Source organism: Bufo gargarizans, chromosome 6 (assembly GCF_014858855.1).
Source record: "Bufo gargarizans isolate SCDJY-AF-19 chromosome 6, ASM1485885v1, whole genome shotgun sequence".
In the NCBI taxonomy this organism is placed as follows: domain Eukaryota; kingdom Metazoa; phylum Chordata; class Amphibia; order Anura; family Bufonidae; genus Bufo; species Bufo gargarizans.
In genome coordinates, this window is record NC_058085.1 from 184424283 (window position 1) to 184444369 (window position 20087).

Genomic DNA, 20087 nt, shown 5'->3' on the forward strand with positions numbered 1-20087 from the left:
CCCAGAGCGGTAAGAAGCACGGGCCACAAAAAACGTCACAAGAAGTGCAATAAAAAAACACAGCGGTTATTATTATTCTGGTGTTTTTGAGGTGAGAGTCCCGCGGGGGGAGGAGGCCGGACAGTTTCCGTGGCGGTGCTGGTTCTGTAATACGTGTGTATTTTCCTCCCAGAGGTCCACTGACCAGGCGGAGAGAAGATGCGCCAAATCTACCTCAGTAAAATTCCAAATCAAGCAGCTCCCGACCTCAGTATCGCTGTCTGTCCCCATACACTCCACACAAGGTGACCCCAGCAGACGCACGCGCTCTTAATGGTGCGCCTTATTAACAACGGTTCACAGTCACATGGTCATGACATCATCAATTAGTAACACAGGAACTGACATCACTAATGGTGAAGAAACCTCGTATCCCGATCCATGGCCCGCCAGTCTGCACCCACGCACTGGGAAGGCCACTACACTAGTGACACCAAAAATGTAATTTACCTTATTACGTGGCCGTGCGGCCTGCTGTGTGTGTGTGTGTGGGGGGGGGGGGGGGGGACAATCCAAATGGTGAGAGACCGTATATGCAAACATAAATCCACAATACGGAAAGAAATCTCGCCGTTCCCTATCCCTTCTCACAATCACAATCATTCAATCGCACAATGGAAGTGTCAGGTCATGGAGCAGGTCTGTCAACCGAGGAGCGGGGGATGTGAAGGGTTATTGCGCAGGGAGGCCTTTGGATCCATACGTTGGATACATTATATCCAAAGGGGCTTAATAGGGATTCTGAGGTCGTGTGTTTTTAATCAGTTTTTTCTATATTTGTTATTTTTTTTCAGACTGGCGGGCCATGGATCGGGATACGAGGTTTCTTCACCATTAGTGATGTCAGTTCCTGTGTCACTAATTGATGATGTCATGACCATGTGACTGTGATCTATGCCTATAAAATGTGACTGTGAACCGTTGTTTATAAGGCCCACAATTAAGAGCGCGTGCGTCTGCTGGGGTCACCTTTTCTGAAATCTATCTCAGTGACTCGCGCTGTATGATCAGTTTGGCGCACACTGTTCACAGCTTGTGTGTCGCTTCAATGGAGCAGAGCTGCGATACCAGACACAACCTATGGACAGATGAGGCGCTGTATCGAGAAGAAAGCTGCCAGATGAACTGATGACATCACAACATTGCATCAACCAATCAGATCACAGTATGACATCACCTGGTTATAAAAGGAGCTCCCGATACTGGGGCCGCTCATCTGTACAATGAAGCATGTATGATGTGCGCCGTGTATATATGTATGATGTATGTATATGTGCCCTGTATAATATGTATGTATATGTATGATGTGTGCCATGTATAATATATGTAGGATGTTTGCCCTGTATAATATGTATGATGTATGTATATGTGCCCTGTATGATGTGTGCCGTGCATGATATATGTATGATGTTTGCCCTGTATAATATGTTTGTATATGTATGATGTGCCCCGTATGATATATGTATTATGTGTGCCCTATATATAATATGTATGATGTATGTATATGTCATGTATTATGTGTACCTGTATATGATATTTATGATGTGTGCCTGTATATGTAGGATGTGTGTCCTGTATGATATATGTATGATGTGTGCCCTATATATGTATCATGTATGATGTGTACCTGTATATGTATTCTGTATGATATATGTATGATGTGTGCCCTATATATATCATGTATGATGTGTACCTGTATATGTATTCTGTATGATATATGTATGATGTGTGTCCTGTATGATATATGTATGATGTGTGCCCTATATATGTATCATGTATGATGTGTACCTGTATATGTATTCTGTATGATATATGTATGATGTGTGCCCTATATATATCATGTATGATGTGTACCTGTATATGTATTCTGTATGATATATGTATGATGTGTGTCCTGTATGATATATGTATGATGTGTGCCCTATATATGTATCATGTATGATGTGTACCTGTATATGTATTCTGTATGATATATGTATGATGTGTGTCCTGTATAATGTGTGCCCTATATATGTATGATATATGTGTGCCCTATAGATGTATATCCTGTATATGTATGATGTATGTTATAACGAGCGCGTTAGCTGCAGTAGACCCCCTCTTCCCCTCTGTAGCGGTTTGCGGGGGTATCAGCAGTCGCAGGCAGAGTACTTGGCTGTGATTTTAGTAGATGTAATTCCTCACTTTTCCAGCGGAGGTGCTGCCTAGAGAATGACCCCCTTAGGCTAGTTTCACACGAGCGCTGGTATCCGGCGGGCTGTTCTGCTGTGCGCAGCGTTTCCTTCTGGACTGGATCACCGCTGATCCCCATTATAGTTAATGCGGCCGGACAGTGAGCAATGCCGGAATGCTGTTCCCTGCGCGACGCTGGCCTTAGCCTTTCCGCAGACCTGGTGCTGAACACAGGACTGAAAGCACACGGCCTTCCTATAGAAATCAGTGGAGAAGAGAGATCACAAAAATGGCGGTACACACTGCGTGATCCTATCCAGGTCGGCGGAGGCGGGGGTCAGTCACAAGATGACATCAGGGGTTAGTTTCTTTTCTTTTTTTTGCATTATACAAGACAAAGCCAATGGTCCTTCCTCTAGATTATAAGGTCCAGGGGGTGGGGTGCAGAGGCAGAACTATAGGGGGTGCAGAGGTAGCCTGAGGGGCCCAAAGACCCTTGTGCCATATAAGAAGACACTGGTATTATAGAAAGTGCATGCTGCTCAAGTTACACCTCTGGCTGGAGGGAAGGGGTTAGGCCAAGAATTTGGCATGCCGTGTCAATATTTGCCTTAGACAGCAGAAGGCTCTGTGCTTCCCTGCCTCTGGCCACAAAGCACTGAGGGAAGCTGAACTCTTGCACCAGGGCCCATGAGCCTTTAGCTACTCCCCTGGTGAGGGGGGTTCTTCTTGCAGATTATAAGGTCCTAGGGGTGAGGGGGTCTTTCCTGTAGATTATAAGGTCCTAGGGGTGGGTCCTTCCTGTAGATTATAAGGTCCTAGGGGTGGGGGTTGTGAGGAATATGGATTATCACTTACTGTCGGCCATGTTCCCACCCAACCATCTGCTGAAAGGTAGCAGAGGTAGTGAGCTCCACATGGGGGACCCTGCTTCAAAGCCAGCCAGATGGCAGAGAGCCTCTAGCAGTCCACCTTTGTTTACATTTCTCACCTCCATTCAGCATGCCAGGAACCCAGCTAATGGAACAGGAAAAACTTCCCTGCAGAGGGTCTAGGCCATTCACCAGTTCAATGCACATTATCAGACATCATGGAACCGGCAGTTCATAAGGGATTATGATTCACCCATCCATCAGACATAAACCAGATACATATTTGTGTCCCTGTGGCCACAATGAACAGGCCCGTGGTCATAGCTTGGTGGTGGGATGCCAGGGAGGGGAGATATACATATCTCCCCACAGAAACCAAATAAAGTTACCATGCTTGGATTCTACTGGTAGCCGGAAACCCAGGCGGATCCATTGGTCCCAGGACCACCTCCCTGCGACATTCTGGTCTGGAGCCATGAGCCCTAATCGGTTTTGTGGTTCATTTGCTGCCAGCCCAGAAGTGGGGGGGTGGACCCCTCCCAGGGGAGGGGAGGGGCCAGCTACAGGTTAAAAGGCTTGTGCCAGCAAGCGGGCGTGTCTTTCTCTGAAGGAGGGTTACATCGGGCCATGTGTTTAGAGGGACCTGCTGCCATCACTGGCCTCCATGTGACTACAGCAAAGGACTCATCACAACCCAAAGGACTCCTATACCTGGTAAACTGACTTTTTGCTCAGTTTAATCCTGTGTGTACCCTATTACCTGTATCTGTAACCTCAGACCACTGTATATATCTTGTTTGTGTTTATAGTGTTATTTCTAGTGAGCCCTTAAGGCGATTAAATATATAATTTAATCTTGTGCTGTCTTGTATCTCGATCACGAATCCCCATGTCCGTGTTTAGGCCTAGTTATACGCTACCGCGAATTGGTTTCTCATCCTCTATAATCCCGTTAGCGGACCGGGCTTATATCTAACGAAGCAGATACCCAGGTGCAGATACCCAGGCTGAGACAGCACTGTTTTCACTGGGGCAGTGACCAGACTCTCTCATCTTGTTGCCTCTCTGTGCCCGTGTAACATCCCAGAGTATGTCACTAAACTCTGTTCCCCTGCTACTACATGTCACGTGTATATTTATTGTCATCGTGTGTAATCTAACATTGCATTTTCCCTGTATATATATTTTCTATGCCCGTTTCATATATCATGCTGTAATTTCCCTGTACACCAGCAGGTGGTGGCAATGTGTGATCAGGTATATAGCCAGTTTAGTATATCTAGGCCTGGAATAGTTCATTCCAATCTAGTCTCCCCTGTGTGAGCAGAAGTGGGCTAGTCCCATGTCCTGTCTCCTGAGGAGGAGAAGGAAGTTAGTGAGTGTACCAGCCACCCCTGCTGGGGGTAGATTGTGTTAGTAGGAGCTCCCAGTTACAGGGATCCCAACCTAGGATCCAGCCTCAGCTGAGGCCAAGGACCACTCTTCCGAGACTGAGTCATCTACCTCAGCTGGTGGCAAGCAACCCTCCAGAACTACAGATCTCCAGGAAGACATCATTCCCTGCGAGCAGTCCTGTGAGTACCTATCCAGAGTCCAGGAGAAGCCAAATTCCTCCTCAGCTAGTCAGGTCCATACCAAGCAGAAGACAGACATAGCAGAAGATAGATACCTGCCAGATTCTTTAGGCATATGACAAGAAGCAGAATAGATATAGATTATATCTCCTGTCTGGATTTCCATCATTCCTCAATTACTCCTACAGACCACACTCAATTTTATTGCAAGTGAGCCAGGATCCAGGAGTCCAGCCGTACCAAGGTAGGAGACACCGTTGACACCACCATATCTGCTACACAGAGACATTACCCCCCTCTGGCATTCCTCACCTGGTACGTGAGTTATAACATCTTAAAGGGCCCTGCTACAGTACCTGCGCAAGCTGCAATTGGCGTCACAAACTAATTATAAACTTATACACATATCTATCCTGACCCACTGCATTGTACTAGTGTCCTGCTCATTGCACCAGCGTGGACAGGAGATATCAGTGTAAACTGTACCAAGCTGACCTTACCTGCTCCTCCAGGAGGGCGTGACGTCACCAGTGACCATACCGGGTCTCTTGAACTCGACGTAGTTGACGTCAGTCGGGGTACGGTATTCGTCACGGGTCCTCGGGGTGCGGAGTCTTTCCTGTAGATTATAAGGTCCTAGGGGTGGTGGGTCCTTTCTGTACATTATAAGGTTCTGGCCCTCGTAGTGAACAGGGCATCATCTTTTAAGGCAATGTCCATCCAGTAGATTGTGAATATCTTTTATATGACGCGTTTCGTCTGTGCCCCGCCATGTTCCTATTATCACCACAGATTTCAGGGCTGTGATATCAGCGTCAGTCCTGACTCCGCTCCGCCATGTTCCTGTTATTACCATAGATTTCAGGGCTGTGATATCAGCGTCAGTCCTGATTCCGCTCCGCCATGTTCCTGTTATTATTACCACAGATTTCAGGGCTGTGATATCAGTGTCAGTCCTGACTCCGCTCCGCCATGTTCCTGTTATTATCACCACAGATTTCAGGGCTGTGATATCAGCGTCAGTCCTGACTCCGCTCCGCCATGTTCCTGTTATTATCCACCATAGATTTCAGGGCTGTGATATCAGTGTCAGTCCTGACTCCGCTCCGCCATGTTCCTGTTATTATCACCACAGATTTCAGGGCTGTGATATCAGCGTCAGTCCTGACTCCGCTCCGCCATGTTCCTGTTATTATCCACCATAGATTTCAGGGCTGTGATATCAGCGTCAGTTCTGACTCTGCTCCGCCATGTTCCTGTTATTATCACCATAGATTTCAGGGCTGTGATATCAGCGTCAGTCCTGACTCCGCTCCGCCATGTTCCTGTTATTATTACCACAGATTTCAGGGCTGTGATATCAGCGTCAGTCCTGACTCCGCTCCGCCATGTTCCTGTTATTATCACCACAGATTTCAGGGCTGTGATATCAGTGTCAGTCCTGACTCCGCTCCGCCATGTTCCTGTTATTACCATAGATTTCAGGGCTGTGATATCAGCGTCAGTCCTGACTCCGCTCCGCCATGTTCCTGTTATTATTACCACAGATTTCAGGGCTGTGATATCAGTGTCAGTCCTGACTCCGCTCCGCCATGTTCCTGTTATTATCACCACAGATTTCAGGGCTGTGATATCAGCGTCAGTCCCGACTCCGCTCCGCCATGTTCCTGTTATTATTACCACAGATTTCAGGGCTGTGATATCAGCGTCAGTCCTGACTCCGCTCCGCCATGTTCCGGTTATTATTACCACAGATTTCAGGGCTGTGATATCAGCGTCAGTCCTGACTCCGCTCCGCCATGTTCCTGTTATTATCACCACAGATTTCAGGGCTGTGATATCAGCGTCAGTCCTGACTCTGCTCCGCCATGTTCCTGTTATTATTACCACAGATTTCAGGGCTGTGATATCAGCGTCAGTCCTGACTCCGCTCCGCCATGTTCCTGTTATTACCACAGATTTCAGGGCTGTGATATCAGCGTCAGTCCTGACTCCGCTCCGCCATGTTCCTGTTATTATCACCACAGATTTCAGGGCTGTGATATCAGCGTCAGTCCTGACTCCGCTCCGCCATGTTCCTGTTATTATCCACCATAGATTTCAGGGCTGTGATATCAGTGTCAGTCCTGACTCCGCTCCGCCATGTTCCTGTTATTATCACCACAGATTTCAGGGCTGTGATATCAGCGTCAGTCCTGACTCCGCTCCGCCATGTTCCTGTTATTATCCACCATAGATTTCAGGGCTGTGATATCAGCGTCAGTTCTGACTCCGCTCCGCCATGTTCCTGTTATTATCACCATAGATTTCAGGGCTGTGATATCAGCGTCAGTCCTGACTCCGCTCCGCCATGTTCCTGTTATTATTACCACAGATTTCAGGGCTGTGATATCAGCGTCAGTCCTGACTTTGCTCCGCCATGTTCCTGTTATTATCACCACAGATTTCAGGGCTGTGATATCAGCGTCAGTCCTGACTCCGCTCCGCCATGTTCCTGTTATTATCACCACAGATTTCAGGGCTGTGATATCAGCGTCAGTCCTGACTCCGCTCCGCCATGTTCCTGTTATTATCCACCATAGATTTCAGGGCTGTGATATCAGTGTCAGTCCTGACTCCGCTCCGCCATGTTCCTGTTATTATCACCACAGATTTCAGGGCTGTGATATCAGCGTCAGTCCTGACTCCGCTCCGCCATGTTCCTGTTATTATTACCACAGATTTCAGGGCTGTGATATCAGCGTCAGTCCTGACTCCGCTCCGCCATGTTCCTGTTATTATTACCACAGATTTCAGGGCTGTGATATCAGCGTCAGTCCTGACTCCGCTCCGCCATGTTCCTGTTATTATTACCACAGATTTCAGGGCTGTGATATCAGCGTCAGTCCTGACTCCGCTCCGCCATGTTCCTGTTATTATTACCACAGATTTCAGGGCTGTGATATCAGCGTCAGTCCTGACTCCGCTCCGCCATGTTCCTGTTATTATTACCACAGATTTCAGGGCTGTGATATCAGCGTCAGTCCTGACTCCGCTCCGCCATGTTCCTGTTATTATTACCACAGATTTCAGGGCTGTGATATCAGCGTCAGTCCTGACTCCGCTCCGCCATGTTTTTGTTATTTGTGAGACTAGTAAAAGTCCTGTGTGCAGAATAATAAAAATATGACAGAAAAAAGTGCTGAAAATCTCACAATATGACGACACCATTGGTGTCGGGGAACACCATGTTTTAAGTCCCAAACCCACAACCCTTTTTGCCCCCATAAACTTGGCCGGAGCTGCATTGTCTGCTGGAGTGTGACCTTCTGACGTAGGCATCCTCAAACTGCGGCCCTCCAGCTGTTGTAAAACTACAACTCCCACAATGCCCTGCTGTAGGCTGATACCTGTAGGCTGTTCGGGCATGCTGGGAGTTGTAGTTTTGCAACAGCTGGGGGTCCGCAGTTTGAGGATGCCTGTTCTGACATATCGTATTCTCTGCTGCTGCTCACCATCATACTTTACACTGCATCTCATTTGCACTTATAAATGCTGGTCTCATATAATCTCCCTACATCTCTGTCCACCACCCGCTGCGCACATTAGGACGGGTTGCATTATCAGGAAGCAGAAGACGATTATCTGTAAAATAGTTTTTATTTCTGAGATGAAACAAATCACGGATACACAGAATGATAATAATCAACGAGACGCGTTCAGAACCTGGCGCTTTACAAGACACATGAAGACGCGGCAACGTTTTCCGAGGAGGAATGTAAACAAGTTCTGCGCTTATATAAAAAATATGGTGCATTTATTCCGTTATACAGTATGAAACTGCCGCCGTGAACACGTTACCCTCCCCCACCACCATCTTGGTGTACATAAAATAAAGAGAACAAAAATAGCTTCTTTTTGGCTTTTTTTCCCACCTGCTTAACTAAGTCAAAACATTCTCTGGAAGTCATGTAAACGCTCTGGTTACGGTCGCACAATCGCCGCCGTTTGATATCATGTCCCTGAGTGACGCAATGACGGCCTCCTCTCAGCTTAATGTATAGAACAAGAGGAAGCCGCAGGAAACACCGAGGTCCAGCAAAAATCTAAGAAAAAGAAAAAAAGTCTTGGGGCGTCCACCGGCTGCACGCTCACCCCATGGTTTGGGTTACAGCATCTGGAATGTTCACTGGTGACGTGAAACGCGTCTGTGGGTGAAACTGATATTCGTGAAACGCGGCATCAATGCATCAGGAGCCACTCATAGAAATAAGGCACAAAGGCGACCCACCCATGGAAGAGGAGCCATTGATCTCCTTGCGTATGAGCCGTAACGCAGCGCTGAGCCGACCTATGGGAGTGGCCGGGAAGCTGCAGCTGTCACTTCCGTAAAGTGAGTGGGAATTGGCGCAGTGGCACTGTGATGGGAGCGCACGCTGCACAATGCCAACATGAGGTCTGAGCCGTACAGACGTGCACCTTGTGCCTCCGCAAGGTTCCCTACGAACAGCTGGGCTACAGCAGAACGAAAGTCAGTTCTGCCCACAACGTGGCGCGTAAGGAAGGGGGGGCAAGTACAGAACATAAAATAATCTCCATTTTTGGCATAATCACAGTATGGAGGGAAGGTCGGAGCACAACCCTAAAATCTCACGCAACTAGCGGACTGATGGAGGGGCATAGGCTGCCGCAGCAAACAAGGTGGGGGGTCCTCCAGACCAGCAGCACACTGACCGGTTAATCTTATTTTGGGGTGCCATAACCCTTTTCCTTCTTCCGTCCTCCTTTCCCAGTTTTTCCTACAGGGAACCGCTAACCTGGAACGGTTACTTTACGTTTCCTAAAGTGGTTGTTCAGAATTAGGAAAATATGGTGGCTACTCTCAATAGAGTTGAGGTGCAATACCAGACACAACCTGTGGAAGAGGGGAGCGCTGTGTTCAGGAAAGTGGCCATGATTTCCTAATCCTACACAAGATGGGCTGTCTGAGATAATGAGATATATCTCCAATATCCCGCCTGCTGTCATCCCTTTCTCCAGGGCCGTTCTCTGCACCGCCATTATACCGGCACATCACTACTGCAGTCTGTAAACCAAACAACTGGCGGCGCAGAGAACGGCGATGAAGGAGGAGGCGGCGGCGAGTACGTAATCTATTTTTGACAACATTTAGGGACAAAATTTCTAATTATGTCAGACAACCCCCTGAAATCTCATGTATGCTTTATTTAGTAGAGGGCGGAGCTGCACCCACAAAATCCTCCCAAAGAACCAATCAGAGGGCTGCAAAATGTCTTATTACAAAAGCCCCTCCCCCTAGGAGCCTTCGCAATCTCTCTCTAGAGTCAACATTTACTTTTCGGCCTCCTGATTGGCTCTTGTGCCGGTATTCAGTGGGGGTCACTGTACTACTTGGGCTTTGATACCAAATGTCACGTTATAAAAGGAACCAGATCTGGAGAATATTTCCCTTTAAATAAACTAGGGGGACATAAAGAATGAAGTATTCCTAATACAGTGCGGTCTGGGGAGACAGGGCAGATCCTCCTTCATGGCGGTAAGAAGTAATCCTTGCGGTCAGATTGTCGGCATTCAAATAAAGGGGGTGATGAGAAGCATCAACCCCGATCATTCTCATCTAGCCCCATTCACCTTGCTGCGATGTCAGGGGCTGTGCGAGGGGAAGCACAGAAAGTGACAGAGGATTCTGGGTGAAATCAGTGATCGGATACCTGGTGTCATGGGGTAGAGTACAGAGACCATGGTGCACACAACTTAAAGGGCATCTCCACCTGGGAACCAGAGGTCTCCTTTCTATGCGGAGGCTTCACCTCTCCCCCAGGTCTGGGCAGTACAGATTTAACCTCCTCAGCAGTGGTTGATCCTCCTTTCTGCAGCAGCCTAACTGCACTCGGGTCAGAGGTTTGCGGATTCTTCCTCAGTCCACTGGATCAGACCCGTATCTAAGACCAGGAGAATAGTCCAGGTGCACAATGATGGTGGCCCTGGAAGCTGCAAGTATTACCAATGCACTGCTGGACCCCCACTAAGGCCTGCTGCACAAGAATATGGGGTCTTCACAGATAGCACTGCACCAGTCCAAGGTTAGGAGAACAGGGTTCATCTTCTGGAGAGCAGGCCAAGGTCTTATTACAGTGCACTGGAGAATGGATGTACATGGCTTCTTACAGTGCACTGCAGCATGTGTAAGATGCACTGAAGATCAGGGGGTCATTATACAGGGCCTTGGAGAATCCATGTGGGAAGGCCTTTTTACAGCGGAGGTGCAGGGCCCTGCTACAGTGCACTGGACTATTGAGGGTGCAATGCCTTCATATAATACACTAGATATTATGGGTGCAGCAGGGTCTTCACACATTGCACATGTTACTGCACTGGATATTAAGGGTGCAGGGTCTTCATACAGTGCACTGAACATCAAGGGTGCAGGGTCTTCACACAGTGCACTGAACATCAGGGGTACAGGGTCTTCATACAGTGCACTGAACATCAGGGGTACAGGGTCTTCCTACAGTGCACTGGACATCAGGGGTACAGGGTCTTCCTACAGTGCACTGGACATCAGGGGTACAGGGTCTTCCTACAGTGCACTGGACATCAGGGGTACAGGGTCTTCCTACAGTGCACTGGACATCAGGGGTACAGGGTCTTCATACAGTGCACTGGACATCAGGGGTGCTGTATCTTCCTACAGTGCACAGGACATTAGGGGTACAGGATTTTCGTACAGTGCACTGAACATCAGGGGTGCAGGGTCTTCATACAGTGCACTGAACATCAGGGGTGCAGGGTCTTCATACAGTGCACTGGACATCAGGGGTGCATGGTCTTCATACAGTGCACTGAACATCAGGGGTGCAGGGTCTTCATACAGTGCACTGGACATCAGGGGTGCATGGTCTTCATACAGTGCACTGGACATCAGGGGTGCACTGGACATCAGGATCTTCATACAGTGCACTGAACATCAGGGGTACAGGGTCTTCATACAGTGCACTGGACATCAGGATCTTCATACAGTGCACTAGGACGGGTTCTCCTGGGCCCTGGAGGTTGGGAGCTGCAGTGCACTGGAGGGATTAGCTTTACAGTTCTTCCTTCTTCTTCCCGAGTTTGCCGTGGTCCTTCTCTCTGAGCGACCGCATGAAGGAAACAAACCCAGACTCCTGAATGATAGAAAAGACAGAATTATTAAGCGTCCCTCCCCGCCCCCCTCCATGCCGAGCGGCACTCACCGAGCGCTCCCCGTTGTACTTCTCCGTGAATTTGCCGTAGTTGTAGTAGACGTAGGTGGGGAAGCCCTCCACTCCCTCCTGCTTACACAGAGCCTGGTTCTTCTCTTTGGTGCAGTCAACAGCAGCGTATGCGATCTACAACACGAAGCAGTGTGTCAGCTGACTGGGTCATGTGACTGCGATTAAAGCTCCCCCCCCAACTAACACTGGCGGAGCGGATTCTCTGAGACCAGCCACCTACCATATACTCCATGGGAAATTCTATAACTCAAATCTCCCTGCTGAAATTTTTATGCATAAAAATCACCACAAAAACAGGGTTAACACTGCCTGTGTGAAAAAGACCCTAAAACTCCCCCGGGGCCCCTCCCCCACAGCATTATTACAGGGTTAACACTGCCTGTTGGTCACAATGTATCGGGTGTGGACCGCGACCTGATACAATGTTTCCAGCTCCAGAATAAGCTGAGTTTTGGAGGAAAATCAAAAAAATAATTTGCATTTAAAAGTCACAAAACAAAGAATCCCGTTTGAGAAGGCGTCGGATGGCGGCAGAGCGCGGCCTCGCGATCCAGAACCTCAGCCAAAGTCCGCAAAAACATCTGCTCATTTACTGAGGGATATGACTTGTGGGATCAGACGCGGCGTGACGCCGTCTACAAATACCGGGGTGACTAATCTCCAAACACCAGAGACGAGCGGCGCCGGCAGCGTCTGAACCGTAACACTGTCCCTCGACTGATGAGACCGGTCCTGGTGATCGATACGTCCTTAAACCGATCAGATATGGAATAAGGGTCTCCAGGTGTCCGGGAAACTACAACTCCCAGCATGCCCCATCACCCAAAGGCTACTGGAGGATTCACTTCCAGATCTAGATTCATACAAATTATTCTAGTTATATAATGAACTGTCTCAGTCTTTGTGTTTCGAATCCTCACTATCTGCAAGATCTCTCCTTGCTGTCACTGAATGGGAACATTCTTGTACAGACATTGTATTGCTCACAGCTGAGGCTTTGTCACAATGTATCAGTACTGGCAAGCCTGTGTGAGCTGCACAAGACTCTGTCCGCAACTCTCAGGCTTCCCGATACAAAAACGTAGGCTGTGCGGGAAGCTTTTCAGGTGTAGTCCATTCACAAGGGGAGGGCAAGGGGAGGTCTTGAAAATGATACGGCCATGTTCACAAGACGGAGAACTTGGGGGACGTGGAGCCTTGGGCCGACCCTTGGATTTCTGCAGCAGATTGCGCCTCATTCAGCCAAAGGATCCCACAGCAGGAACCTACGCACTGCGAGTGTGAACTACGCACAGAATTCCCATTTAACGTAAATATTGGTGAAACCTGCACGAAAACGGGTGTGAACGTGGCCTGAGGCAGAGACCCCCGACCTGTGGCTCTCCACCTGTGGTATAACTACAACTCCCATAATGCAGGCTGTCCCCGACGAGAGTTGTAGTTTGGCAACAGCAGGGAAGCGACAGGTTTGGGAACATTACCCTAAAGAAGGAGAAACACACTGGACCCGTAGCGTCGGGTGTCCGATTTTCTGCCGGCAGACTGACCGCCCCGCACTCACCTTCCGGTCTTCTTTGAATTCCTCCGCTGCGTTCATAAAATCAGGAATTGAGTTTTTGCAGTGAGGACACCCTGAAAACGGAGGAGACGGTTATCCGCCAGCACATCGCTCAATGCATCATATAGAGTACTACAGATCAGTTCTCAGGGGGACGCCTGCAGTATAAAGAATGGAGGTTGTCACACTGGTTGACATGGGTCCATTCTACAGACACGTAATTATACTTTCTAATACTGTCTGTACCTTAGATTCCATTACATCAGCAGAGGATAGGACCCTGGACAAAGCCAGGACCATGAGAAGAAAAACCTCCCTGCTTTACACTTCAGGCTACATCCAGAGAAACAATTTATTTGTGTCGTTAGAACTGACAACCCAAAAGGTATCTAGCGGCCTCTGCAGGGGAAAGGCGACATTACATGGCAGCTGTCCAATAAGGGGGGGGGGGGGGGGGGAGGCTTTTACGAGAACCCCCCCCCCCCCATTATAATGAGCGCACATATATCCACACTTACAATTATCTGAAGCATATCCGATAAAAGGTGTGGACGACACTGTATAATATATACACACACACTATACGGTATATACTGGACGACACTGTATAATATATACACACTCTATACGGTATATACTGGACGACACTGTATAATATATACACACACTATACGGTATATACTGGATGACACTGTATAATATACATACACTATATGGTATATGCTGGATGACCCTGTATGGTATATATATATTATACGGTATATACTGGACAACACTGTATGGTATATGTACATACCGTACGATATACACTGGATGGGATCATATAATATACATACACGATATATACTGGCGCCATCATCCGCACACCAATGCCCCACCCCCCCCATCCCTGTGACATCACCGCGGGCACAGACTACAGCGCTGGACTATTGTCGGATTAGCAGGATTCCCAGACCATGGGCGCTGGGTTAGTGGACAGTCGCTGTAATCTGCCGCCCGCTCCTCTGCCGATAAACCCTCCTCAGCCGCCGGCCCCTCGCCTTCTCCCAGTAATGGGGGCGGCTTCCCTGATCTGACTCTCTCCTCCCTGATCGCTTCTGACAGATGAAACTAATTGCCCCGTCCTGTGAATCGTGCGACGAGGGGTGATAACGTCCGGACGCTTCCAGGCCTGCGGGACACCAGGGACGCTGTACATAAAGCGGCGCGCCATCATGATGAATCGCCAGCGCTGCAGCCTTCAGGTCTCAGACAATTAACTGTAATTACGCTACCGACAGCCGGTGAACGGACGGCGCCGCCGCTAATTGGAGAGATATCAGGGAACAAAGCAGAATCCGAATGGTTATTGTAAAGGACGTTCATGGAATTAGGGGGGAGGGGAAGGCAACGTGGGGTTAATAAACGTCTGCATGTGCAAAATGGAGATAAAAAGGACGTTAATGGCCGGAGGAAAGACGAATTCTCCTGATCAGAGCAGTGAGCGGATGGGACGCCGACTCTGGCCCACTGGAGAAGAGGCTGCCGCCCGCTCTGCCGCCGCCTCTCCTCCGCACCCGGGTGGGGGCTCTGTTCTGTGACACTATAGGGGGCGCCGCTGCTGAGAATCGCACTTATAATTTATCTCTCCATTCACATCAAGAGCAGCTTTCAAATTCTCACAGGTCAAAGATACAAATAGAAAATTCTACCCCAATCCCTCACGCACCGCCACCGCAGCCAAGATCCCACAATGCACTGCTCTCCGGTTACAAAAGAGCTGCAACACTGTGAATGCAGCTCTGGAGGAGACTAGAGCACGAGGATCATCACTGTAATATTTCATCAACCGTCTCACCATGTTCAAGATCTCTGCTTTCTGACCCAGTCTTGTTCACACGGCTGCCGATGGCTTGTTACACTGTATCACTGGAAACGCATCAGAAGTTACTGAAACACTGTAACAAAAATATCAGCAGTCTCAGCAGCACTTGTTTTCAGTGGATTAATGGAAGTGTTTCCATTCACTGATGGCAAGTAGAGATCTTGAAAATCATTATAAAGTAGATGACCCATAAGATCAGCCATTTGCAGAATTTCTGATGATATCTTCAGTAAATCCTGGATCCGGTATCCTCCATCGTTCGCAGATCACAAGGACCGCACGCCCGGCCTGACAACAGGAAGGGTTAACCGGCTGCTCAGACTTCACTCCGGACGCGCGGTGGAGTGTTACAAATCCCATAATCCCCTGCATCGGGGATCGGACGCGTTTTAAGGCCGCACTTACAATCCCATAGAGGAGGCAGCGCAGATGTCTTCACATCACACAGAAATACATCCAGGACGCTGCACTGAGCCGACAGCCCGCCTGGCGCCCCCTGCTGCCCGAGAATAAAGCGGGGGGACGGGGGGCACCTAGAAACAGAGAGAAAACCACAAGGGTCCAGAAACTAAAACCTCTGCAAACATTTCTCCACCAGGTCCCAGCTCTGCTTGTTGTCAGTGTATGGGAACACCACTATTAACAAGCACAATGTACACCATAGTCTCGGGGTCTGATGTCATTCCAGGGGTCTGTTCTGGAGTCTGAATGAATGTTAGGGGTCTGCAGCATGACTACATTTAGGGGTTCTGAATGAATTTTAGGGTTCAGCGTATAAATTAAAGGGGACCTCTTCCCGCTCCTGACATGTCTGGTTTAGTAGCTTCATGCACTCCCCATGTAATAACAATTCTGCAGCCTCTATTCCTATGGCTCCATGTTGTGCTGTTCCTCTATTATTTCTACTAGAAGTTATGAATGAATTGCTAGCAGTCTGCAGTAAGGTTACAGAGGGGAGGTGACCAGGTGGGGGCGTGTCCCTGCACAGACTGAAAATGGCAGCACTGATTGGATAGAGTCAGACTGTGCAGGGACACGCCCCCAACTGGTTACCTCCCCTCTGTACCATTACTGCAGACTGGCAATTCATTCATAACTTCTAGCAGGAATAATAAAGGAACGGCACAACACACAGACATAGGAATAGAGGCTCCAGAACTGTTATTACATGGGGAATGCATAAAACTATTAAAATAGACATGTCAGGAGAGGGGAGAGGTCCTCTTTAAATTTAGGGGTTCTGGGGTCTGATGAAATTTAGTAATCTTTCCTAAAACCAGTGGAGTAACCCCCTGCCCAGTGCTATCTGACGAGGATGAGCTCAGGACGGTTAAAGTGATCCCATTCACTGAAAGCAAGCCGAGGCGCCCACAATGTTTTCGGCAGACTGCCTATAGGGTAACAGGCTGATATATCTGCAGAGTAAAATCGCTATAAATCAGCTTAGAATTCATCACAAAAGGCGCAACTCGATGATAAAAGCAGCGCGGCACTCGGGGTGTGGGCTGCGGATCCGCACACGTTCCATGTTCGCTGCTTTACTCGGGGCAGATAATCTCCTTATGTGAAGCCTCCGGCTGACGGGAATGTATTCAGGATTCTATTTGCTCAGTTCTTATCATTGGACACAAAGCAAATCCACAAAGAACTAAAACAAACTGTACATGATACAGGGAGACGCCGGCGGCTGCAATACCGGCGAATCTCCTGCGCCGATCACACAGAGGCCACGCAGCAGCTCTGTGGACGCTTCTCTCAGGATGTGCTGATGGAAATGAAATTTAAAGGGGTTATCCAGAGTTATAGAAGTGATTCAAGATCTTTGCTTGCTGCCAGTGAACTGCATAGATCCCGAGGTAGGATGCCAGACTGATATATTTTACATGCACTGATACATTGTAACAAACTGTCAGGACAGCCGCTGGTGTATTTAGCTCCCAGCTGTGGGACCTATCGGGACAGAACAGATTTCAGCCTCTGGATGTAAACAAGAATCTCCAGCAAGCAGAGATTTAGAAAATGTAATAAACCTGAAGCACGCCGCCTATTACAGCCCTGCATGGTTGATAAAAAAAATGGCTACACAACATTTCACATACAAACAACAGAGCTGAGAAATGGGGGTCATTCTGAATTAAAGTGGCATTATACCTACTGGAAATGGAAAAATAGAAGCTCTGAGCACATTTTAGATACAAACCTGTGTTGGGCCCATCTACCAGCCGTCGAGGTGGCTTCTGCAGACGGGTACCTAACACTGATATCCCGCCTCTCCTGGACTTACCTAAGCCTACAATACTCAGGGCGGTGCAGGAACCAGCTACATATATACTCTGCTCAGAAGCCCCAGGCAGATGGGCGTTCCTCAGTCTAAAAGAGGCGCTACCCTCAATATATACTACAAGTATATTTGGACTGGTACATTCATATTCATAGTCACAGGGGCAAATCTATCAAGCAAACATGGTTGAATTAAAGTGGCATTATACCTATAATAAATGGAAAAATATAAGCTCTTTGCGCAGAGTATACACCCTGAGTATTGTAAGCTTAGGTAAGTCCAGGAGAGGCGGTATATTAGTGTTAGGTACCCATCTGCAGAAGCCACCTTGATGCCTGGTAGATGGGCCCGACACACGTTTGATAAAAAATGTGCACAAAGAGCATCCATTTTTCCATTTATAGGAGGTATAATACCACTTTAATTTAGAATGATCCCCATTTCTCAGCTCTATTGTTTGTATGTGAAATGTTGTGCCGCCATTTTTTTTTTTTATCAACCACGTTTGCTTGATGGATATGCACCTGCGACTATGAATATGAATGTGGTAGTCTAAATTTTCTTGTAGTATTAGAGCCCTGCAGACCTCTTCATGATGTGATGATTAAGTGATATTTACATAGGACTGCGCCGGCTGTTAACCTTCCCTGCAGAGCCTTAGGCTACGTTCACACTAGCGTTTTTACTGGATCTGGTAGGGTTCAGCAAAAACGCTTCCGTTACTGATAATACAACCGTCTGCATCCGGTATGAACAGACCTGGTTGTATTATCTTTAACATTGCCAAGACGGATCCGTCATGAAATCTAATAAAAGTCAATGGGGGATGGATCAGTTTTCTATTGTGTCAGAGAAAACGGATCCACCCCTATTGACTTGCATTGCTGCGCTCCGTTCTATTCAGTTACGTTTTGTCCCCCTTGACAATAAATGGGGACAAAACGGAAGCGTTTTTTTTCCGCTATTGAGCCCCTATGATGTATGTTAATACCGGAAAACATTAACGCTAGTGTGAAAGTCGCCTTATGCTGGAGGATCAGATTTACCTCACAGCAATATCCATTAGGCGGTATAAATACAGAGACGTCTTCCTGACACAACATAACGGGATACACTCTGTAAATCTCCCGCTAGTAAAGAGCTGGATGGAGGGATCGTAAACTTTAAGAGGATTTCACTAGATCTGCCTGATATCACAGAATATACTGTGGGTAATGGCACTGCGCGGGGGGGGGGGGGGCGCGTCCTCCGCACGTTCAGCACTGGGATTATCCGCTCTCAGGTTTCATCATCATGATGTCTAGATGTAAAAGTCCAGCATCTCAAACCGATCGGGGGTTACACTACATCTTATGCTCCAGTCACATCCAAAGCTGCTGCACTGCTTATGATAGGTTGAATAAAGTAGACATTTTCCGAATAGGTAACTAAGGCTACTTTCACACTTGCGCTTGATCGGATCCGTTCAGAACGGATCCGATCATATTAATGCAGACGGAGGCTCCGTTCAGTACGGATCCGTCTGCATTAATAACTTAGAAAAATTTCTAAGTGCGCAAGATGCCTGAGCGGATCCGTTCAGACTTTCAATGTAAAGTCAATGGGGGACGGATCCGCTTGAAGATTGAGCCATATGGTGTCATCTTCAAGCGGATCCGTTCCCATTGACTTACATTGTAAGTCTGAACGGATCCGCTCGCCTCCGCATGGCCAGGCGGACACCCGAACGCTGCAAGCAGCGTTCAGCTGTCCGCCTGGCCGTGCGGAGGCGAGCAGAGCGGAGGCTGAACGCCGCCAGACTGATGCAGTCTGAGCGGATCCGCTCCATTCAGACTGCATCAGGGCTGGACGGAGGCGTTCGGGTCCGCTCGTGAGCCCCTTCAAACGGAGCTCACGAGCGGACCGACGAACGCTAGTGTGAAAGTAGCCTAAGCTGCGGCTCTGCACGATGATCAGTCCAGACTATCCTCTGTGAGCTATACCCATCAGCAACCAGATGTCCTGATCGTCTGTTACAATGTATCAGTCCGGAGCTCAGGATGTTTAGGATTGTCAGGATGGATACACTGTAACAAACTGTCAGCTGTGAGTAGTATTAGGTCAAGACTGGTATTCACCATCAGGCCATGTCTGCTGCACCCCCTCATTCTCAGGATGGGTGCAGGATCGGAGGTCGGACCCCCATGACCATGAAGTGATGACATATACTATACCCCGTAAAACTTTAGAAAGAAGGAAACCAATGTGAAAGCTCTTACAAGGTGCGTAGAACATGACGAGCGCGTGCTTCTTCTTCTTCAGGGTCTCTCTGAAGTCGTCTCCCAGGAGGTGGAGCACGCTCGATGGCTTGTCCTCCCATGCCGGTTCTGGAGGAGGCGGGGCTTCGGGGCTGCGACAAACAGAAGTCTACGTGATTTACGGACTCCCTCTGACTCTACACTCAGCAGACGGTGACCGCACTCATCCACGTA

General features: G+C 48.3%; 1 protein-coding gene across 1 annotated transcript in view; it reads right to left on the bottom strand.

Moving 5' to 3' along the window:
* Positions 1-8277: 8277 nt before the first annotated feature.
* PDIA5 (protein disulfide isomerase family A member 5) overlaps positions 8278-20087 on the bottom strand; it is a 44658-nt gene continuing 32848 nt past the window's right edge. The window contains exons 13-16 of the mRNA XM_044295900.1: positions 19875-20005; positions 13475-13545; positions 11893-12027; positions 8278-11823 (exon numbers count right to left, since the gene is read on the bottom strand). Of these exons, the coding sequence (XP_044151835.1) occupies positions 11743-11823; positions 11893-12027; positions 13475-13545; positions 19875-20005 (418 nt within the window). The 3' untranslated portion in view covers positions 8278-11742. The remainder of the gene's footprint in view (positions 11824-11892; positions 12028-13474; positions 13546-19874; positions 20006-20087) is intronic.